Source organism: Delphinapterus leucas, chromosome X (genome assembly GCF_059928025.1).
Source record: "Delphinapterus leucas isolate spDelLeu-1000000601 "Yukka" chromosome X, BTC_Dleu_Yukka2, whole genome shotgun sequence".
Lineage (NCBI taxonomy): Eukaryota > Metazoa > Chordata > Mammalia > Artiodactyla > Monodontidae > Delphinapterus > Delphinapterus leucas.
In genome coordinates this window covers 26,792,167-26,817,131 of record NC_143150.1, presented here as the reverse complement: position 1 = coordinate 26,817,131, position 24,965 = coordinate 26,792,167, and the positions used below count along the sequence as shown (strand labels likewise).

At 40.6% G+C, this 24,965-nt stretch overlaps 1 protein-coding gene across 2 annotated transcripts in view; it reads left to right on the top strand.

Annotated features, from left to right (window-relative positions):
- The window catches only part of GRIA3 (glutamate ionotropic receptor AMPA type subunit 3), a 282,525-nt gene that overhangs the window by 170,597 nt on the left and 86,963 nt on the right, over nt 1-24,965 (top strand). For both annotated transcript variants that reach the window (XM_089904122.1, XM_022561870.3), the window contains exons 5-6: nt 5,917-5,970; nt 23,910-24,071. In XM_089904122.1, coding sequence (XP_089760248.1) covers nt 5,917-5,970; nt 23,910-24,071 — 216 coding nt within the window. The remainder of the gene's footprint in view (nt 1-5,916; nt 5,971-23,909; nt 24,072-24,965) is intronic.

The window sequence follows — 24,965 nt, the reverse complement described above, 5'->3', positions numbered from 1 at the left end:
TTGGCCCTATGACCAAGGACTCTAGCTGATCAAAGCTGCTGGGCTTCCTAGGTGGGGCAGTACATGGAAATTGCCTTAGGAAAGGCTTTGTAAGTTTCCACATTTGTCATTTGTATGCAGTCCCAGGCATTATCTGCTACCTCCCAGACTGCCCATCATTTTGCTCCCTTATAAGACTCGTGAACCTTTGAAAGTAGATGGGGATACTCTTTTAAGATTTGAACCATAAGGCAAATTAACCGTATTTTATCTGGACAGGAAGACATGACCTTTATTCTCTTCCCTAAAGACACGACTGCATTCAGGCAATATTACCCACCACTCCTGATGGTACACCAGAGGATTTTCAGTGACATCTGGATGAATAGATTCTATTTTCACACAGTTGTATTTATTTTCTTGTATGTAGTTTCATGGATATTATTGCTTTGGACACCGCTACCTTTAAGTAAATGAGTAGCTATAAACATAAATGTTAAGAAAATAATAGTATTGTGGTATGTGGATAGATCACAAATTGTTAAGGAAGTTTGTAAGGAAATGAAATTCGAGAAATGATGTTTAAGGGCTAATACAATGAGGTGTTCCCACCAAGATCAACATGCACTGAAATGGTCCCTTATTCGTACGAGCAGGAATAATCTGTTGCTCCTTTAACTTACTTGTGGCCATTTACTGCCTCTTATTTGTATGTTCTCTTTGCCTCTCCCACTGTTTACATCTTCCGCATACTCCATTCATCTTAGTGAATGCCATATTGAAGTCTGGGAAGTGAAACTTCCCAAAGACATGTTCTTTGGTGAAATCCTTGTCCTCTAATCTTCACATCCTAGCATTTTATTTGATGATTTTAGATTTGATAAAATAGATTTTATTTTCTATTCAGTTGCCTTCTCTCTGCATAAGCTTCCCCTGAAGACAGTATACACAGTGATGAGATTTCTCGGTTATACTCCCGTTTTCCTTCTTTATGAAAAGCTTCAACCTTTCGTTTTCCATCTGTGCCACCCCCACTACTGGGCTGGCTTTGGGTGATTGTCTCTTCTCGGCCTCACTCATCCAGCACATTTATTCAAGTGAGATGACCGCAATATGAAGCACTGTCATTTGGTTAGAGAGCGTGTGCGTGCAGATTGAGATTATTAGAAAAATAATTCTAAAGGAATGGACTTCTGATATATTTTTCCTAAGACTAAAGCAATTTAGTAGCTCGGGGTTTTCACTCAAGAAAATGAACGGCTTTTATCATATCTGATGGAAGACTTCTTTTGGGAAGTCTGGCATATTCTGAGGCTGATTTCTGTAGCTTACCACCATTTAACTCCCAACACAGCTGAAATCAGATAGGTTGCCGTAGGACAGCAGTATCTTTTTGTAACTGAGGAAGTAGAAAAGGGAAGGGGGGGCGCTGAAGAAATGTCTTCTCTTTGAACACACACCAAAAAATGTGGTCTAATAGCTTTTTCTTAAAGAGAAAATACCTATAAACAGGTAAATCTGGTGAATTAAAACCAGAAACCGCCCTCATTTCTCCCCCCAGCCCGCCACATGTTCTCAGGGTACCTAAATCAAAGAGAAACAGATTAAGGTGAACGGCAAGGAATGTTCTGTACTCAAAGCAAGATCAATCATTATACATAGATCCTTTTTTGGCACCGATGTAGAAAATCCAAACATGGAGATACTTAGGTCTGCAAATAACCTAATCTGCATACCAGATGGATCCAAGGGAAAAAACACAGACACTTTTCCACACACATATTTTTTTTAAATATGAGCATAGAAAAACAGATGCTTTTGCCCCCAAAGGGTCTGTGGGCCTCTCTCGAGTAGTCTTATGGAGGAATTTAACTTCAGATTTCTAAAATTACGAAAATGTCTAGATTAAGCATTAAATTGGAAGAGAAAGGGCCTCTAGAAAACCAGCTGAACATCTTCTGAATTATTTTTAACTGCTCAGTGATACCCAGCCCCCAATTTCACAGGGAAGTGGATGGAGGAGTCAGTAAAGGGAGGTCTCCCCCAGATGGGTAGACTATGATTCACTGACCTTCAACAAATAATTTAATGCTCTGCCACCTGCTGTTTAAGTTTCAGTGAGCGAGGACTGTGGCATTCTTTCTTTCAGGTCCTATTTGTGGGCGTAAAACTAAATCTCCTTAAAACAATGAATCTTATCTACATTTCACACATATTCCCTTATTGCCTTTATCATATCTACCATCGTATCAAGCTATCCATCTTCTCCAACAAATCTGACAGAGGCACAGTGAACACACAACTGTAGACGGGAACTTGATACTTCCTCCTTAAATTTCACACAGTAGACGGTAAAACGGCTTTTATGCTTGAAGCTCTGAAACTAGTTCAGAAAGAGCGATTATAATTACCGTAAAAGCAAAGTTGAATATTCTCTTGGTTACCAAAGTCATTAAAGAACTGAGGGTACAATTTATGCCTTGTTCATCTGTAACAGATGGAAAGAAAAAAGATTTAAGACTAACTGAACAAGAAGCGCTCCCATTAACTTGTTCCTTTGTGCACCGTGTTACGCACAAGCCTCCCATCCCACCCCTACTCTGATAAGCCCTGCACCAAAACTTCAAAGAAAGGAAAGATCAGGAGCAAAACATGACACTTTTGGCAGTGAGGCCTCACTTAGCTCACATCGGTAGAATCATTGCTGCCCTACGTGAGTAACATTTCAAGATAATTGAGATGTACTCTCTTAAGTTATCGGGAATTTGAGCATTTCTGATGCTCAAATGCTCAAATACATTTGAGCATTCCCTCAGATGTATTATAATTTCCCTAGGTTTTTCAGCAGAAATTACTGAACGCCATAAGCCATACCCTGATGACTCAGGCACTCAGGATGAACATCCATGATTATACTGTGCTGTAGTGCAGTGTTGTCTGCTTTTTGGGGGGACTCCTTCTTCCCCTTTAAGTCAGTTTGTCACTTCCTCTGCTGCTAATGTACCCCTGTCTAATATCACCACCCCCCTCCATACACACCCCTTTTAATGTGTAGCTTTTCACTTACTGTGAACTAGAAAACCAAAATTGGTAAGAACTGTATGTTAAATAAGAGTTAAGAAGGCACTGAAAGTAAGGATGAGGAAATAATTACGGCTTTTAACGCAACAGCTTTGTGACACCTAGAGGTTCCTATCTTTAGAGAACTTTCCCACCTCTTCCAGTTTAAACTAAATTTTGAAAGCGTAGTGCTGTGAGAGAGCTACCTTCAAATAAGTGAGTTTGCTTTGCACAGACCATCTGGGCATGGACTAAAGGGGATATTCTAATAGCTTCAAGTTTTTCTGAACCTGAAAAACACTATCTTAGTGAATGACCTCTCTCCACGGTTATTTAACCGCACACGATCACATAACGCACATCCCAAACACTTTTGTAGATGTTATTCAGTTTAATTCTGACAACGGTGCTGAGATAGGAAAGGCCAGGCTCATGGTCCCAGATTACAGGTAAGGAAATGGAGGCTGGAGAAAGTTGAGTGATTTGCCCACAATCAAACTGAGTATGTGACAAGGCTGGGCTCCTGGGTTCTCTTTCGGGGGTCGTCTAACACTTATGTTTTCTGTGGCTCCCTGCTGCCTTTCTTATGCTCAGAAGAACACTAAACCCTGCCTCTGGTGAGACAGACTTACTCTGTTTCCTTTGGGCTTGCTTCTTTATTTCTCTCCAAGCTCTGCCAGATGTCCTTAGGAATCATGCTCATTTTTCTAACAGAACTCAAAACCCTCTGATTTTATTATGTTGAAGGTTCTCAGGGAATTAAAAATTCAACAAATGTATGGTCCCAACTTGCCATCAAAGTTAACAAACATCACCAGGAAGGATGTTTCTCACAAGCGGACACTGAAGAATACATCCCAGCAGATACCTAACAGCTCATTTTGTGTCACAGTGGTATGAGAAATCACCTCCTCAAGACATTCATTAACCTTTCATTTCCTCCGTAAATAATCAGTCAGATACGTGGCTCATATTTTAAATTAATCAAAAATAGCGCTCTCTCTCTCTCTCTCTCTCTCTCTCTCTCTCTCTCTCTCTCTCTCTCTCTCGCAGTACTTAAAATGAATTGAAATAAGCACGATATTTAAATATGTGGTTCCACACCTCTGGGCCAGCTTAAACCTCATCTCCTCCAGGGAGCCTTCCCTATCCACCCCAGCAGGCCTTAGACATCTCTTCTTCCTCTTCTCCGAGAACCTAGAGTAATTCTTGATATTTGACATTTAGCACATATTAAGAAACCATGTAATGTACTGCCAAGAGCGTGGGTTCTAGAGGTACACAGACCTAGGTTCTAATTCCAGCTTTAGCATTTCTTAGCTGTGTGGCCTTGGGTAAATTACTTAAATTCTCTCTGGTTGAGACACCTCATCTGTAAAATGAAACTTATGATACTTAATCTGTTTAATTATTCTAGGGATTAAATACAGCACCTAGCGCAGTGCCTGGCATATACTAGGAACTCAATTAAGGGCAGTTGTTTTTAATATTATCATTATGACCTTTTATATATAGTTCTGGTTTGATATGTGTACATTGTTTTCTCAAACTGTTTTTAGACCCTTGACAGCTGTGTCCATAGAGGAATACATGATGAAGTTTAATGGCCCCTTACTCGCACAGGTTCTTTCTGAGGCCTTATTCCAAATACTGTATTCATAATTTTGTATTATTTTTCTTAAAGAAGGCTCTTAAAGTGATATTAGCTTCAGGCCTGCACAAAACCTGGTTGTGCCTCTGGTTGTGTCTTTAACCTCTATCATATCCCCCTCCTCGCTCCCACTCCTGCATACAGTCAGTACTCAAAACAATGACATTTTATAAAATCTTCAATTAACCAGAATTTTTGCTCTACTTAACTATAAGGAAAGAAGCTTATGTCAGGTATTCTGTGAAAACCTTTCAACTGCCAACCAATATATTTAGTTGGAAAATGTTCAATCCACTTACATGTTTTGAGATAATAAAAATGCGCTTTGTAAACGGTAAAGCTTCGTATTAATACAGTGCTACTCATGAAAATTAGGATAAGAGTGATGACCCTAAAGCAGGGTTTCTCAATCTCGGCACTACTGACACTCTTGGCTGGATAATTCTTTGTTGTGGGGACTGCCCTGTGCATTATAGGATATTTAGCAGCATCTCTGGCCTCTACTCACTAGATACCAGTCCCCCCTCCTAGATGGGACAATCAAGATGTCTCCAGGCATTGCCAAATAACCCCTAGGGGCAAAATCCCTTCCCCCACTACCTTAAGGCACATTCAGCACCAAAAGATGTACAGATGTTCACAAGTCTTTCATATTAAGGTAAGAAAAGGAAGGCAAGCATTTTAGAAAAGTTTTTTTTTTCTCAACTGCTTCTGCTAGAAAAGTTTTCAATAAGCAAAAGCAACCTCGATTAACCTGAAAAAGCACATTAACCCCATTCCTTGAGTGTTCTATTCCCTAAGCATTCCAGATAAAGAAAGAAAAATGTACCATACATTCTATTTTCTAATTTGTATGCAAAGTTCAGCCCATTTTCCAGCTCAACAGCTAAGTACAGAAATCCAGTTCATGGGTGAGGGATCATCAGTTTCATCACTTTTGCCATCTATTTTAAGTGATAATGATGCCACTGACCTGGAAGTTTAGAGAGCTTTCTTCCCTTGCTGTTGACATTTTTAACTTTCATATTAGCAATTCTCCCTGTATCCTATGCCTGAAAGTAAAATGCAACAAAAAGAAATCTGGCCCAACTAACTATGATTTACTATATATAAATGACCTAACGCTTTGTCGATTATTTAAAAGTAATTTGCTCTAGCCATCCCAATGACTGTGCAATTGAAAATGTCCTTGAATAAGCAATATTTCTTATTTTTTATTTCTGCAGGTTGTGATCCTGGGGAAGCATTCAAGGGGTTACCACTACATGCTTGCTAACCTGGTAAGAACAAGCAGAGCTTAAGTTTCCAGGGCATTATATTCTATTTAGTTTGTGTCACCTGTAATTATCCCTAAAAGAAATACAAGAAGAACCTAATGTGTTCTCTAGACACTTCGAGAAATGGGTCAGGAAATACTAAAACCTGAATGCAATAGCCTTGTTTTCAATTATGCTGTGTCTGTTTTAGCTGTGAAGCTTATATCCTCTCCTCGTTGAAAAACTAATAATTTGATATGATTCTTCACTGATTATTCTTAGATTTAATTTGGAGTTGAAACGTCAACCATTTTAATCAGGTTTCAAATGTAAAACAAGGGACAGGGGACACGAGAAACTGACTCTTTCCCCAATTAATCCGAGTGTATGTGCACATTAGTATTGGATTTGTCTTTCTAGAAACAGGCCACTACCAAATCTTTTCAAACCAGATGTGAGCAGTAGGTTTGAACACAGAACAATTAAGTAGTCCTGTCAAAGTGTATAGCCACCTTTCTACGTATACCAAAACACAACTTGAATCTTCACCTTCAAACTCCCCATGCCTTTAAAATTTGTGACATTCTAGAAATTACTTTTTACTAAGGTTGGTTTATAGGTCTTCTTTCTCTAAAAGGACAATTGGTTTAGGAATTAACAAAGTGGCTTCTAAATCCGTAATATATGTTTGGCAGAGGTTCTGAATAATACCATCTCCCTGTAATGAAAGAGGAATGGTAAGTTATCACTATGATACTAAGAATCTATTAAATTATTACATAACATGAGTTCTAGCCCCAACTTTATTTCATTAGCACAAGAGAATCATAATCATTATAGAGCTCTTAAACCAAAAGAATAGCAACAAAAGTGAAAGATTATCGTAATTATATTCTTAGATTTCTTAAATCTTATTTTAATAATGAATATTTTTAAATGAGAAAGGAAATGTTACTTAAACCTCCTTAAGAAGTGTGTGCACTCAAACACTTTATAAGATGAAGATTAGAGTTACTGCTTTGAAACGTTGTGTGCATCTTGTCCAATAAATTGCTCAAAGTGGAGCGCTTCAGTCCATTGTAGGGATAAATGAATCGACTCTTTTAGGAGAAGAAATCTTGATTCTTAATTTACATCTGAGTACATCCAATTTGTTTTTAGACAACTGATAGGTAAAGGATGTTTGTTGACTCGCTGGGGGTTAGGCCAGGCTTTGGCAGGAAACGTGGAGGTTATAGCAAGGTATCTGAGGCAGGTATTGATGGATTTTTACCATTTCTTTCTCACCCATAAGTATTTTGTTCTCCTTCCTTCCTTCCTCTCTTCCTTCCTTCTTCCGTCTCGCTTCCTCTTCTCCTCTGCCTAGGGTTCACTCAGCACTGATGGTACATGAGACAACTTTAGGTAGTGCACACACGAACTTTTTTTTTATTACAATGGTAAATGTATTTATTTACTATGTACTAGAAAAACATAAAACTAGCACATCAAAACCCAAATTTTATGGATGCTATTACTTCATACAGGGCTAGAGATTTAACAACAAATGAAATAATTGTTTATGTCAAATGTGTCAAGTAAACAATAGCATGTTGCTGTAAACCGATATAGCAAAATCTGTTTGGGGTATATGCAGTTGTGGTGCTACACGGATGACTGAAGTTTGGGAAAGAGCACTGAACTAGGGGTCAGAGACTTTGGGTTGTCCTACTGACTTTGCTACTCACTAGCTATGGGATGTTGGATAAGTCACCTCACCTTTGAGGACCTCGGTTTCCATACTGTAAAACTCAGATGGGAGTGGGGAGTTCGCTGATGTATTGGCTGGATCCTTTAGAAGCAGATGCTGAGATATAAATAGAAGTGCAAGACATTTATTGGGAGTAATGCCTGTGAAAAACAAAAGGGAGAGGGACACAAGTAGCAAGGGAGCCCTTCAGACCACAATTCAGGTCTGATATCAGCGAAGGAGGGGAAAAGGAAGGAAGTTTGAGGGATAGTTAGGGAGTCTGGGATTGACATGTACACGCTGCTATATTTAAAATGTTTAACCAACAAGGACCTACTGTATAGCATAGGGAACTCTGCTCAATATTTATGTAACAACCTAAATGGGAAAAGAATCTGAAAAAGAATAGATACACGTATGTATATAACTGAATCACTTTGCTGTACACCTGAAACTAACACAACGTTGTTAATCAACTATGCTCCGATATAAAATTAAAAGTTAAAAAAAAAGATCTTCAGACCATGGGCTAGCACACCTGGGAGCTACAGTGCAACAACTCCACCTGGAGGAGGCCCATGCTGCCCCCAAATGGCAAGCCACTGTACCCCGACCTTGCGCAGCCACTGGCTGGCAACTGCCTGGGAAGCACCCACCTCCCGCTTGCGAGCTGGGGTAAATCCTGAAGGCGCCTGAAGCTGGAGACGGTCGGCTAACTCACGTCCTGGAGGCAGGTTCTATGTTAAAAGATCTAAGCCTGAGCCCTGCACATCAATGGCTGTCTCAGTTGGCGTAAGGTGACCAGATGATCTATAAAGGCCTTTCCCATTCTGGATTTCTAACTGGGCCTCTCTAATCCTACTGACAATCCTTCAGAACTTTGGTTTCAATTTTGAGACCCAGACCTGACAGAAGTGAAAGCATGTAGAGTGACAGAACTGCAAGAGAAAATCACTAGGACAAGGTTGGGGAAAAGAATGGTAAACTGGATGCCTAACACAGAACTCAGAATTATGAAACCTTGGAAAGATGCCTACTACAAGAATAAGCAAAGTCTGTTCCCTCAGAAAGAATGTAATATATAGTGTCATGTCAGTCTGGATAATGAAAACATGAATTCATTTACCATGCTTTGAGCTGCCACCCCTTCTCTTCCTCTAGTGACCTTCTTTCCATTTGAACACAGCCATGTGTCTCCATAAGTCCCTGTTCTCTATATCAAATTGCATATGGGCAATACAGATAGGAACCGTTACTAACCTCTGATAAAACAATGAGCCACATTATGCCTTCTGTGGTTACCAGATTTTTTTAAGCAGCTAAAAATACCCCAAAAACACATATACATAGATACACACAGCAAACCAAAACTATTTAGAAGTCATTTAGATGATCAAAAACGGGTAAGTGGAGCTAAGAAGATGTTTCCTTTCAAGATGAGCCAGCTGGATGAAAGCTGAGGACACATACACAAGGGAAGAAGTTCTCATCTGAATCTTGGTGTAACAACAGCACAGAACCACTGCCTTCTTCTACAGATGCAAAATCAAAAACACTCACACTGCCTACCTAAGCTTTCTGGAACCACCTGCACCAGAGCCCCAAGTGTCCCCTTTGCTACTAAGTCCCATCTATCCAGCAATGACTTCTATGTGCTTTTACACGGACCTTCCCTGGTAGCAATCCTAAAGTGACAAGACCTGGATATTCTGTAAATGTTTCAACAAAGACCTTTCATAGGTCAAGGTGTACATTTCAGAATGGACAACAAGCTGCAGAAAGTTCTAACTTGTTGAAACCCCTGGAAGAAACAAAAGATTTCATCGGGAGCACAGGCCAGAGATGTGATCTGGTCAGGCCAGAAGTGGACATGCCAATAATCAAAGAGTTAGTAAGTCTCTTACAAATTCTGTATCAGTCAGTGGTGTCATTTCTTTTTAGGGGTTGTTCCACAATTGACTGTTATTTCCTCTTCCAGAACTCTCCCTAAGGTGGTAATGTGTCTCTACTTTAGTACCAGAGGTAACCAGCAGGTATACAATTTGTCAGTCAAGCAGCCTCTCTCTCTTTCATGGTAAGGTCCTGGATCAGGATCCTTTCCACTGCATTCCCAGGCATGTTGTGTATTGTGATTTGTTTCATATATGTCAATAACAGTGTGCACTGGGCTTCCCTGGGGGCGCAGTGGTTGAGAGTCCGCCTGCCAATGCAGGGGACACGGGTTCGTGCCCCGGTCCGGGAAGATCCCACATGCCGCGGAGCGGCTAGGCCCGTGAGCCGTGGCCGCTGAGCCTGCGCATCCAGAGCCTGTGCTCCGCAACGGGAGAGGCCACAACAGTGAGAAGCCCGCGGACCACAAAAAACAAAACAAAACAAAACAAAAATAATAATAATAATAGTGTGCAGAACCCTAGACTAACCCTAGGCATAATAAAGAAAAAAAGCACTAGACCAGGAGCTAGGAGATAGGTTCGAATCCCAAGAATTGATCTAACTAGCCTGTGACAAACCAAACCTCTCTGAACCTGTTTCTTAATCTGTAAAATGAAGAGATAGACCAGATCAGGGTTTCCCAAAGTGTGCTATTTGTACATGAGATGATTTGAGGTAGTATATGGCAAAATTTCTTAGACTGATTAGTTTTGAATTTATATTAAATGTGTATTCAAAAAAGATAACTCTCCCGTCAATTCTATGAAGCTAAATTAGATATTTAGATTAAAAAGCTTAGTCGATGTAAAGAAAGTATATGAGGTAAAGACTAGTTCAGATGATCCACCCATGCGGCAAAAAAACCCTGTAAAGGTGGTATATTAGAGGCTAAAATTTGAAAAACACTCCAAGGTGACTTCCAGCTCTACATTTCTTCCCTCGTGGAGGGTCAGTTTGGACCAGGGAAGGCCAGTGAGAGTGTAGGCGCAGCAGCTGGGTGAATATAGAGGACATAAGTGGCGGAGCACAAGCAGAGCCCTGTTAGCCTTGGGGTATTGTCATAGAGCAGACTTCAAATCAGTCCAGGGGGGCAAAAGCCAAGCAAGGTGTTGAGTGCCCTTAGCTACATTCTAAACAGAGCTGCAGCTCTAAAACATCAATCAAAGCCATTTAACAGTTGACACAGAACAAACTGGATCCGGGTTGAGATGATCCAACAACAGATGTTCAGTACCCAGCCCGCCAAATAAACCAAAACTCTCCAAGCATTTGAGGCGCCCAGGGGAAACTGTAAGCCACGGTAGGACTCATTCAGTGCTGCGCCAGTTAACCTCTGCCTTAGAAGACCCGACGGTTTCCTTGCCTAGGCTGAGACTGGTCCCAGGGTCGGGGACAGTTGTGGACCCTACAAGTGGAAGTTAGGTAATGTCAGCTGCCAGCGGGAGAGGGCCGTAGGACCGGTGATCAAGTTAGCCATTGTGCCAAGAGACAAAGGGGGAAGAGCGCTGACTATCTGAGACTCCTCCCTGCTCTGCTAGCTGTTCTCTTTAGGCTTTTCCTTTAATGTCTCCAGTGAGGAGAGACTTCCTGCCCACCCATTTCCCCCAAGCTTTTTAGAGATCAGGAAACAGGCTCAGAAAAAATACATGACTTGTCTGAAGTCTCACAGCTAATCCATTGCCAAGCTAGGTTTCCAGTCCAGGTTGGTCAGACACTTTACCAAGAGCATCTCGCTCTTCTCATTTTACCCACTCAAGCATCTCAGTGAGACAGAAGGCCAGCCCCACAAAGGTCACATAAGAACATTTGCAAAGACATAAATGTATATGAATGACGTATAAACTATAAATTTATGAGGGTGAAGTAATCAGAGAGAAAAAGACTTAAAAGAAACAAGGACAGCTTTGTGAATCTGGGTTTGAAACGCGTCCAACGGGCCAATATGAAATGTATCTTAGCAGGCACCAGTTACATCTCCATCACTGTCTTCTCCCCTGCTACATTCATATTCATCCTGTCTCTCTCTCTCCCTCACACACACGCACACACACACACACACACACACACACACACACATTCCCCTCCCCTGCTCCCTCATCCCTCTTCTTTCTCTTGCTCTCTCTTCTCTCCTTCCCTCACCGTCTGCCCCATTCATATGATTAGCATGCCAGAAAATAACGATGGGGAGTGCTAGATTATATCTAATTTTTCTAAAATTTTACTAAAACAAAAGCATTAGTCAAAAAACAGAACTCCAAAGAAGCATCCAGGAGTAACTGGAGCTTGGAGAAGTGAACTCTGCAGCTTCCCAGATCTAGGGATGTACCTGAAACAGAGAGGGGCCCACTTTGTTTAAAGAGAAAACAAGTTTGAATGAGATTGAATCATGCTGTTTTGCTTGACAATAACATGTTCCCTTCTGCTCCCTTCCCCTCCCAGGTCTTCTTGTTGTGTTCTCTACTCTTTCCCTTTCTTTGTACTTCCATTTTTAATGTTCTAAATAAAAATTCAAATGCTCAAAGTCACGTGTTGTGATCACTGACACCTCAGCAGATAGCATGTAAACACAGAGCTCACTGGGCTGGAGCCCAGCCTTACAGGCAAAGGAGGTGAGCTTGAAGGGAAAAATCCCCCCTGGTCCCCAATGCCAGGAGCCCAGTCACCTCCCCTGGGTACACAGCTTCTCTGGTGGTTCAGGATTCACTTTCTTCTCCAAATGAAGATAGGATACAGCAGAGTATCAAGGGAATGAGGAGTGGGGACTGGGCAGGGGTCCAACGCCCTACCATGCATTTAGAAAGACACAGGCAATTGTCAGCTTAAAGTAACCAACTTTGAGACTCTCATTCCCCCTCTCCAAAAATGCCTCCATTATAGTCAACCATCCCTGCCTCCCCCACACACACCCCCCACCTGAAATTAACAAGGAAAGATCACTTCCTACTCAATGTTCTAGCAAGATGCATTGAAAAAATTCTGTTTTCTCCCCCGGGCCCCTCCCACATCATATCTGCTAAAACAGTGCTTCTCAAATTATCTGTGAAGAAGGGCCAGATTTTCCCCAAAATATTCACACAATAAAAGCACAACAATAAATTACTAAAAAACATGAAATAAACAAAACAAGACATATAAAATACAAGCCCAAGATTTTTTAGTATTAGATTCAACAGCCATATTACTCTGTCAACTTGCTTATAAACTAAAGGCTTATATTCAGTTTCTCTCCATCATCTCTGACTGGTAACAAACAGCAGACCAGCACCAGTCCACACATACTTCGGTTAGTATTACTCTAAAGATTTTTATAACAAGCTCGTTTTTCTATATACCACGTATATGCCCAATACCTTGTCCACTCTACTACAAGGAAGACAGAAGGTGGTCTCTTTAAGAACCGTATAAACATACTGAACAGACCAAACTGGCACAACTTAGGATCACTGGAATGGAGGTAGAACAGGTGCTGGGACCTGTGCTGGGAATGAAGAGAAGACAGAGGGTGGGGAGTCAAAACTCTGCATAGTATGGCCAGAGAAGGGCTTTCAGAGAAGGTGACTTTGAAACAATGATCTGAATGGTGAGAAAGGTCTAATTATATGAAGAATCAGGGAAAGTTCATGTAATGCATAGGGAACAACATGTGCCAAGGTCCCATCAGAAAGCCACTGAAGAATTTCAAGCAGGGGAGAGACATGATCTGATTTTTGCTTTAAAAAAAAAAATCAGTGTCAAATGGATGGATCTTATGGTATTTAAATTATACCTCAATATAACTGTTAATAAAAAAGAGATCAGTGCCTATTTTTCCCACTAATAGCATTTATGTCAACTTGTAATTATTTGTATATTCATACAGATAACTCCCACTGGACTAAAGTGTTGTGAGGTTAGGGACCAAGTTGGATATGGCTCGCCACTGTACCAACAGATAGCACTTAGAAGGTTTGGAAGTATGTTTGTTAATTGGATTAGAGAATAAAACAGTGAGTGAACAATACAAGCAACCTGTAATCGAGTGCTAATTTATATGCTGTAATCTTTAAGTCTAGGCATTACATCCTCCCAGGAGGATGGATCTGCTTCTAGAAAAAGACTTGTGTCTCTCATTAGCAATCTGATAACTTGAGTCACCACAATTACCGTGCATTTCCCCATCAAAGCATCACCCAGATGAACAATTGAGACGGCACTAAAGGCAGAGCCAGCCTTCATCCAAATTGAGACAGATACTCCTCATTGGCAGCCTTCCACCCCTCATTCTACTGCTTTTATCTTCCATATAGGCAAGCCACCTTTCTCATTTCTCACCCATAATCTACCATCAACTCAATGAAAGTCACCCAACTCATCTTGTCTCTGTTTTCCTCTCTGTACAAAATGTACCCTAACAATAATATTATACGAGGGAAATCGCCACATAATATTTTAAAAATAAGTGCTCTAAAAGTAAGCCTTGAATATATCTATTTCCAAACCTCAATTATCTTACCAGAAGGAAACTGAATTGCGGTACTGTATGTATGAATCAAGGGAGACAGGATGATACCAAAGTCATCTGGATCCTTGGAAGACTGAGTTGTCTGGCTATTCTCAAATCAAGGACAATCTCTCTTCGGATGCCAGTTGTGTAATTAGTGTCTGTGTAAAAGATGGCCTTGGAGAATTGATCAAAGGTAGCTTACAAGGCCTTGCATTAGGCACAGAGGTCATGGTTGGTTTTATACTGCTGGGTTCAGATGTGGGCAACAGTCACTGGCTCAAACAGATGTGATGTGACTGAGAAGCAATGCAATTGATGAACTACAGCAGAGCTTACAAATCTAAATGAGTAGTTTCCTTCTCAGAGGAATAACTTCCGGAGATTATATTCATATTTCCAACAAATGTTGCCATTGTTGCACAGAGGCAAATAGTCAAGTGTACAGATACTTAGAACATAGAAAGTGAGGAAGTAGAGTTTCAACTCGCCCTATCTGTGAGCAATAGGATTGCCTCCAACCTTTCTCTGCCTTCTCTCATCTCCTTTAATCTCTCCCTCTGCATACAGTTTACTGGACCAACCAAAGGAAAGGAGACCATCATGGCAGTGAGCAAAAAACAAAACAAACAAAACACAATTTCAAGCAAACCAAATTGGTGAAATGCAAGGAGCACTAGAATTTGATATCTAATCTAAACACACAAAAATCATTGAGTATCTGATCATCACTTCTAGTTATTAAAATCCCTATGAAATAATAAAACGGGCTCAACAGAAATTCCACTCAGTACAGCAGGGGATTTGGAACCTCGGAGTCACTTAGCAATAATAGTGTGGAGTTTACACATAAACGTATTACATGGAAAGCATGGGAAGGCATGCGACAATGAAGGAGGACAAGAGCCCATAAGCAATCAACAATGTGCAAGAGCCTATGTAATAACTGGCAAAAGGGGGACACAATTGGCCTTATTACTATCTGGTAGAGAATACAGAGACAAATTTAATATAGATGTTTCTTAGTCATTATTTTACTAATTGAAATGGCCCTTGAAGAATGAAATTTCAGTAGACACCCAGAGCTATAAGGGATGAAGTGAGGGCCCTTACAGAACAAAGGTACCAAGGTTTAAAGGGGAGCGATGTGGCTAGAGCATGAGGTCTCTTGAAGGAAAAGGTGTGGATAAGGCCAAGAGAACAAAAGATAACAGATAATGGAAATCCTTGAAGGTCAAGTCAAGGTATTCAGCTGTCAGTATGTCTGTAGAAAGTAGGGAATCATTGCAGTGATTTGAGGAAAGGAGTATTATGCTCTAACAGATATTTTAGGAAGATAAATTTATTATGCAAAAAATAAACTGGAAAGGTAAAGAACTGGAAGTTGGAGCACCACCTAGGAAGCCAGGACGATAAACTAGGCTGGTGGTCCTCAAACCCACTTGTGCTTCAAAGTCACCTGTTGAATTTATTTAAAAAAAAAAAAAAAAAGACAGGTGCTTGGGCCCCATACCCAGTGACCCAATAGGCTTAAAGTGCCATTAATTGAAAGAAGGAATACAGGAAGAGGAAGAGATTTTAAGGGAATATAACAACTTTGCTTTGGGGCACATTCTTTTTAAGACACACATGGAATAAGGAAGTCAATTTAGTTGGTAGACAGAAAAGGGGGTTCTAGAGTATAAGAGAGGTTCTAATTGGAAACTCATTGGTGTCTCATTCAAAGTGAATTCAAGGGGGCTTCCGGAGCTTCCCTGGTGGCGCAGTGGTTGAGAGTCCGCCTGCCAATGCAGGGGACACGGGTTCGTGCCCCAGTCCGGGAAGATCCCACATGCCGCGGAGCAGCTGGGCCCGTGAGCCATGGCCACTGAGCCTGCGCGTCCGGAGCCTGTGCTCCGCAACGGGAGAGGCCACGACAGTGAGAGGCCCACGTACCGCAAAAAAAAAAACAAAACGAAACAAAAAAAAAAAGTGAATTCGAGTTGAAAATTCCAAAAGAAAACAAGAAATTAATTTGTTTTATAGACTCTAAGCCTTAAAATGTAACAAATTCATTGGCTGAGGTATTTTATGTATCATAAATGTTATTTATCATAACCGAGTAACATTTATGTTAAAAAAGTTGATTCTCAGAGCCCACCTATGTGAGAATCATGATTATCTACTGCCCCCCCAACATACACACACACTCAAAATTTTAAATGGAAAAAGGTGAAGAAAAAGAAAATGAAGAAAGTCTAATATCTTTGGTTAGATGGGAGATGCCAGAAGAAGAAACTGATTTTTAAGCAACAAATGAACTGCTATGATTCAGTGAAGCAATAGAGCAATTGCTATAAAACAGCAACCTGCTGAAACAAAATGAGCCATCCTTTCCCACGAAAATATCAAAGAAATCTACTGGAATGCATTTTGTCTTCGGTCAAACTATATTATTTTAAAGTATATAATTTTTAATAGTAGATGAAGGTCAGCGAGGAAACAGAATTCATGATACAGAAATTTCCTTTGAAGTCAGACATGTTTAAATGCATGTATTAAATAAAAGGATATGGGTTTTCTGTCCTTTTTTAAGCAGTTACTATTGGAAGAAGTGCTTGCGCCAGGCACTTAAACCCTGAAACAAAAATGAGAACAAACTAAAAAGACTTAAAGAACTTTAAATATTACTTTTGTTCTGAGCCAAGGGTATGAGTTAAAAAGTAAAAACTTGTAAACTTACTTATCACATATTTAGATTGGTAGTCAAACTTATACTTTTTCTAAAGACAAGGATTTTGTGATAATAATAAAAAAATCCATCTGTATTCACATGTATTACTGTCTGGTCACTGCACTACTTCTGTTCACCGGCCTTCCTCCCTTTATTTTCCCCTTTATCACCCACATGTTTAACGTTCATTCTGGTTGTGCTAGTGTCTTACAGAGATTTTGGAGAGACTCAGTGCCAGTGTTCTCAACTGGAGGCCCTTCTGTGACTAAGTCATAAAGAGAACACTAGCAAGAGTTGTGAACAAATGCAATGCCTTAAACTAATGAGATAAGAGGTGACCATGGACCAAGGGCCAGCCAATTCCTGCTCCGTAGCTAGAACTTGTATCCCAACTTCAAATTTCTATAACTGTCTTTCATCTTCTGTTTTCCCCTTTATCATCCAGATGGTTGAAGGTCATTTCTGTTGCATTAGTTCCTGCTCAGAGTTCTTAGACAGACATCTTCCCACCTCAGGGTCTCTATTGTAGCCAACTCAAGCTGTGAATTCTGGCAAGAGGTATGGACAAGTGGGATGTCTTAAAATAATCACAAAGGTAGAGAAAGTGAACCAGGAGACAGCCAACTTCTCCCCTGAATCAAGACATTTCTCCTAACTTCCATCATCCTACCAGAATACTCCCTGCCACAGTCATTTTATTTCCCTTTCTATACACTCTGCATGGTTTATTTTCTTGTTCTGCTTCAGTGTCTTTACATGGGTTTCAGGGATACATGAGGGGGTGTGACCAGCACAACAACAAACCTAGCAACATATTCTAGAAAAGTGCAGTGTCTTAAATTTAGATATCAGAGAAGGAGGACCAGTACCCTGGCACCTCTTACTTTTCGGCCAGAATCCATCTCACTCCCCTTCCTTTTTTCCTGCCTACCTGCTGCTGTGTGTTTGCTGGTCAGCTTTGTTGTGTTGGTTATTTCAATGAAGCTATGGGTAGACTTAGGCCCCAACTTACAACTTTCCCAATTACGGTTGTACATGATCATAGATTCTAGCAACTTCTTCTAGAAAAAAATAGCAACTTCCTCTAGAAATAAAAAACAATGGGATAGATATAGGAGGTGGACCAGGACCAGCAAAATCTCCCTTCTTAACCACCTCCTCTCTCCTAACCTCCATCTTTCTACCACTGACCTCTCCCCTTTTATTCTCCCCTTATACCATCCATATGTTTGGTGATCATCGCTTTTGTGTCAATGTCTTTTGAGAGGTTTTAAGAGACTCAGCCTCAATTTTACCACTTTGAAGACTGTGGTTCACCAGCCTAAGGAGGAGATCTAATCAGAGGCTATGAATGGATGAAATGCTTTAAAATTATGGGATAATCTGTTAAATCAAAATGTATTATTATAATCTTCCCATTTCTGTGTCTTTGTTTTCTATTTGCTTTGTCAATAATTGAGGAAGGTATGTTAAATCTCCATTTTGATTTTTTAAAATATCTTTTCTAATATCTCTTTCCACGCAGTGCAGCATGTGGAATCTTAGTTCCCCGACCAGGGACTGAACCCGAGACCCTGCAGTGGAAGCGCGAAGTCTTAACCACTGGACCACCAGGGAAGTCCCTCCATTTTTATTTTTAAAAATAAATTTAGTACTGGGAATTCCCTGGTGGTGCAGTGGTTAGGACTCCGGGCTTCCACTGCCAAGGGCCCGGGTTCAATCCCTGGTCAGGGAACTAGGATCCCAGAATGCTGCATGGGGTGGCCAAAAAAAATTTGATTTTAATAAATTTAGTACCAAAATAATAATAATAATGGGATAGGAGGAGGAGTAGCCCATACTTCTCTCCTAACTTCCATCTTCCTACCACTTACCCCCTGCTCTTTCATTTACTCCATTTTCCTTTCTGGCTGGTGTATCATCACCTGTGTTGTGTTAGTGTCTTTACACAAGTTTGGGGGGGTCTTTGGCCTGCTTTTAGGGTTATAGATGTCATAACGATAAAAATCCATCAAAGGTTATTATGGGATGGTGTAATGCCTTAAAATGGTGGGATAGGAGGAGAAAGACTAGAGTCCACCCAAACCTGCCCATAAGCAGAACGTTTCCCTGAACTGTCACCGTCCTTCTCTCTCTCTCTTTCCTCCTTTCCTCTCCTACCTGTTGGATGTCAGCTCTGCCGCATTAGTGTCTCTGAAGAGGCTGTAGAAAGAATCAAGCTTTAAGTTTTACAATCTTGTAGACTGTCAGTGCCACTTGAACCATGGAATTTAGCAATATTTGATACAAAAAGATAATTCTTTTTGAAGAAAAGGTATCAGAAATAGGGCAATCAAGAGTCAACCAACTCCTGCCTTTCAGTCAGTTTTCCTTGCATTCCCTTCTCTGCGATTCACCTCTTTTCTCCTTTTCCCTTCTGTGTCCTTCATAATTGTTGGTTAGCTGTGTCACATTAATGTTTTTGCAGAGGGATTAGAGAGAATCCAGCCTTGATTATCTCAACCTTGAGAACTGTGACTTGCTGCATCTAAATGCTGGGCACCAGGGCAACATTCAAGCCATAGAATCTGATTAGAGATTACAAATAAGCAAAACGTACACAAATAGGCCAGAGGGAGAATTAGGACCAAGAGCCAGCCAACTCTTGCCCTTTAGCAACAAGATCTCTCCTTTCATCTCCATAAAGGCCTATTACAAAACATAGGCAGAACTATAGGCAGACATAAATCACAGCAAGATCCTTTTTGACCCACCTCCTAGAGATATGGAAATAAAAACAAAACTAAACAAATGGCACCTAATGAAACTTCAAAGCTTCTGCACAGCAAAGGAAACCATAAATAAGATGAAAAGACAACCCTCAGAACGGGAGAAAGTATTTGCAAATGAAGCAACTGACAAAGGATTAATCTCCAAAATTTACAAGCAGCTCATGCAGCTCAATATCAAAAAAAAAAGCAACCCAATCCAAAAATGGGCAGAAGACCTAAATAGACATTTCTCCAAAGAAGATATACAGATTGCCAACAAACACGTGAAAGAATGCTCAACATCATAAATCATTAGAGAAATGCAAATCAAAACTACAATGAGATATCATCTCACACCAGCCAGAATGGCCATCATCAAAAAATCTAGAAACAATAAATGCTGGAGAGGGTGCGGAGAAAAGGGAACCCTCTTGCACTGCTGGTGGGAATGTGAATTGGTACAGCCACTATGGAGAACAGTATGGAGGTTCCTTAAAAAACTACAAATAGAACTACCATACGACCCAGAAATTCCACTACTGGGCATATACCCTTAGAAAACCATACTTCAAGAAGAGTCATATGTCACAATAGCCAGGGCATGGAAGCATGCATCGACAGATGAATGGATAAAGAAGATGTGGCACATATATACAATGGAATGTTACTCAGCCATAAAAAGAAACGAAATTGAGTTATTTGTAGTGAGATGGATGGACCTAGAGTCTGTCATACAGAGTGAAGTGAGTCAGAAAGAGAAAAACAAATACCATATGCTAACACATATATATGGAATCTAAAAAAAAAAAAGGTTCTAAAGAACCTAGGGGCAGGACAGGAATAAAGACACAGACATAGAAAATGGACCTGAGGACACGGGGAGGGGGAAGGGTAAGCTGGGACGAAGTGAGAGAGTGGCATGGACATATATACACTACCAACCGTAAAACAGATAGCTAGTGGGAAGCAGCCGCATAGCACAGGGAGATCAGCTCGGTGCTTTGTGACCACCTAGAGGGGTGGGATAGGGAGGGTGGGAGGGAGGGAGATGCAAGAGGGAAGTGATATGGGAACACACGTGTATGTATAGCTGATTCACTTTGTTATAAAGCAGAAACTAACACACCATTGTAAAGCAATTATACTCCAATAAAGATGTTAAAAAATAAATACAAATAAAAAGTACAATTTTATTGGAAAAACTACTTTCCATCAGACTTCTTACTAAAATAGAAGGGGTTTCTCATCAGCGTTATTCCCATTTTACAATTATTGTTGTTACAGTTATTGTAAGCACTGTGAAACCTTTGTCATGAAAATAAATATACGAGAATGAAAGGAAAACAAAAAAAGCCTATTACAGTATCTCCTTTCTTTTTCTACCACACTTCTGCTCTCTCCATTTTGTCCATGGGGCTGTGTTAGGCATTCTGCACATGTGGACGGGTAAATCTTCAGGGCAGTTAGTAGGAGCTAGTGTCGCGCAGGTCTTGCTAGACAGAAGAGCCATTTGAGGTGACCTTCCCCTGGCTTGATTTGTGCTGCCGTGGACGCATTTAATCTCACGAGGACAGCCAGGCTGGTTCCAGTCTGAGGGGTGCCAGAACTTAATCCCAGACGCAGCTGTCATAAAACACGGGTTGACTGAGAAACTCCTAGGTCCTCAGTGGTATGGTATGCTACTGGAGAGAAAGACAGCCAAATGGGAATACATGGGGCCTGTGTGGCAGAGTGAAGCCTCCTGGAAGTAAGCACAGGTGACTGGTGAGGTAAATTTGAGTTGGACCCCTCTAGTGTCTCTTGTAAGAAAAAGGTAGTGAGGTAAAATGTTTCTGGAAGGGAGTGGTATGGTGAGTAACCAGACTGAAGTGCTGGCTCTTATGCCTTAAGGCAGACGTGAGATTTCTGGGATCCTTTCTCTCGCCCTCCTTTTTGTTAATCCTGTGTTACCATTTTAACATGCTAAGGTATGAGGTGAACAGGGGTGCGATGCTTATCAAAGTATAAAAGACACAAGAAATACTACTTCCTAGTGCAGACTGTGGCCATTGACCCTGGGAACCAACATGGTGGCAGAAGCATTCTCAACCCCTTTCTTTCAAGGAAGGGGCCTCCACCTCGCAGGCCAGGCTTTTAGGACACAGTAGAGCCCCAGAGAGCCCACTCTTCACCCCTGCCAGCAGACAGATGGGTAGTTGCTCAATGCTCTTGTGTAATACTTGTTAACTGGCAAGTATGGTTTGGCACAGTAAACGACTTAAAGCCATTTGTTAAAGTTTTGCCCTCAGCTCTTTATTTGTATATTTGTTTGGGGGGTGAGAGTTGGGAGTTGGATAACAGTTAGGCTTAAGCCCCATCTGGAGCCTCTGCTAGGCTTTACGCACAGGCAAGCCTCTCTGCTGACTGCAGTGCAGAGGGGAGCGAATGGGAGAAAACACTGAGTCTTAGTTTCTTTCAGGAAGGAGGCCTTTAGGAGAAAACCCATCCTAACAAGTTAATGTTAATTTTAAAAAGTACTTTGGGGTCACTGGAAAGGAGGAATGGTTCTCAGTGATGCAAACTATTTGTCCCTTTGTCCAGTCTCCATTGGCTCATATCCCACTTATGAAAGGAAGAGGAATGGGGCTGAGAGTAATAACTGAAAAAGCTGCTTCACTAAAATATTTTCTACGACTGCCTTGTTGACCATGTTAAAGAAATGCAGAATTAAAAGAAGCAGCTGTAGGGATGGTGACTAGAGAGAGAGGTGTACAGGATATTGGTTACATTCATGTGTTCAGGTTGTGAAAATTCATCAGGCTATATTTAAAGATGTGTGCACTGGGACTTCCCTGGTGGTGCAGTGGTTAAGAATCCACCTGTCAATGCTGGGGACACGGGTTCGAGCCCTGGTCCGGGAAGATCCTACATGCCGCAGAGCAACTAAGCCCATGCGCCACAGCTACTGAGCCTGTGCTCTAGAGCCCGCAAGCCACAACTACTGAGCCTGCGCGCATAGAGCCTGTGCTCTGCAACAAGAGAAGTCACTGCAATGAGAAGCCTGTGCACCACAACGAAGAGTAGCCCTCGCTCGCTGCAACTAGAGAAAGCCCATGCGCAGCAACGAAGACCCAACGCAGCCAAAAAGAAAAAAAGAAAGAAAAACCTTATCATTCTAAAAAAAGAAAAAAATAAAGATGTATACCCTTTTCTATATGATTATTATACTTCAATGAAAACTTAGAATGTAAAAAAAGAAAACTTTAGAGAAATAGTAGGGATTTGAGTAATATAGTGTATGCATTTATCAACTCATCGAGTGGTACATTTAAGATTTGTGCATTTTACTGGACGTAACTTTTACCGAAAGATAGAAGGAAAGGAAGGAAGGAAGGATGGATGGAAACTGCAAACACTGAACTCTAGTTAATGGCCTGCGTGCTGAAGTCTTTTGGTATGAAGTATACTAATATCTGCAACTTACTTTGAAAGGTATCTAAAAAATGAAATGGATTGATGAATGGATAGAAAAATATTAATTGTAAAATCTGAAGTGACTGTACAATTCTTTCAACTTTTCTGTATATTTGAAAATTTTTACATGTAAATGTTGGGGAGGAGAATCTAAAGGAAAGAGGAAGAATTCTTCCCATTTCTTTATGAATATAAATTGGCTCGAGCCCACTGAAGACCCAAGTGCATCAGCAGCAATTGGCAAGAGACAAAAGAAGAAAATGGTGGATGCTATGAAGTAGATGTCAAAACACATTCAGGGACACATGTGAGACATACCCCGGGGTTTGCACCATCATATACAACCAAGCTGTCAGTTTCGCTTCTTGGCATTTCTGTAAATTACAAATGTTGAAAGTACTCATTATTAGAGTCTGAAGGAATCTGCTGCATTTGGCATGTTAAGCTGAAGAAGAGTTTTTGATACCTCTAGCTAGGGTCAACGTTTTCAACATTTTCCAGTTATATGAATCATTGTATTTGTGCTCAATGAAGAAAAACTAAAAATACAGGTAAATGAAAGAAATAAAAACATTTGAAGTTGACACCTATGTTTGTCGTTGCAGCCGCTACACTAAAGACACAGGCACTAAAATGGAAGGATGTATATTTTCTCCACCATGCCTGTAGTTTCAGAGCCAGAGTGTCCTAAGAATTAGTCCATATCAGGGTTGTTTGTTTGTTGTGGTTTTGGTTTTTATTGAGATATAATTGACATATAACAATCTGTCCAGGTTTTCCTTGATTGCTAAAGAAGAATGCTGGGGAAGGAACTTTCATTTCCTCCTTAGCGCTCTAACCAACAGATACAGTGAGTACGAATGCATGACCTCCCACAATCATTATTCTCTTTCAATCTCTTTCTAGGGTTTTACCGATATTTTGCTAGAAAGAGTCATGCATGGGGGAGCCAACATTACAGGATTCCAGATTGTCAACAACGAAAACCCTATGGTTCAGCAGTTCATACAGCGCTGGGTGAGGCTGGATGAAAGGGAATTCCCTGAAGCCAAGAATGCACCTCTAAAGGTAATGTTCCACGACATGTAGAAACCTTAGCCCAGCTTTTCAGAGCATCTCAGTATGGCCTTTATATATTTATGGCCATCCAGTGATCAAGTGGTCGTCCCTCAGAAGTGTTTCAAGGATGCTAAAACACAACTGCAGATACTACTACTGAACTTGAAGACTAAATTCCCAAATAAAGAAGCTATTGAGAAGGAGGTCTTTTAAAACCCAGCGTTTGGGAAGGTTAACTTAATTTTTTAATGAATTTCATTTTTAATATGCTCATAATTTACAATATTACAAGAACCTGAATCAGGCAAAGAGTGGGGGCAGTGGGAATAGGTAAGGAAAATTGATAGTCTGAAACAGAAAATTAGATTTTACATTATTTATGTGATTACTTTGTGTTAATAAGTTTCATGAATCTCAGTACACCCAAGTGAATTAGGCTCTGATACAGAGTGCATGTTGCCTATACAAATATTGAATGGAAATATTTTCCTGCCTGCAAAAGTATCTTTAAATAATTAGATTACCTAAGTTGCTCATTTTCATGAAATCAAGATAAGAACACTGAAAGCAGAAAGTCATGCTTAAAGTACACATTTTTCATGTGTTCCCCTATGGCTAGAAATCCTATTATTTAAAAATCAGGAATTAAAACAGATAAATGGGGGGAAAGTTATTCATGTTACACAAAGGATCCTTCCAATGTATTTTTTTTAAGTAACCCATTCCCTCAGTGCATTGATCCAAGTATGAAACAGACTTTAAATTCTTTCTTCCTGATACGTACGTGAAAGTATGTATGTGCCATGGCTGTGGGATCCTTGTGATCAAGAGGAGGGATCAAAGCAGAGTCAAGGCTCAAGGCCCCTCCCTAAAAAAGGAAAGGGGAGGGGACATTTCCTTTCT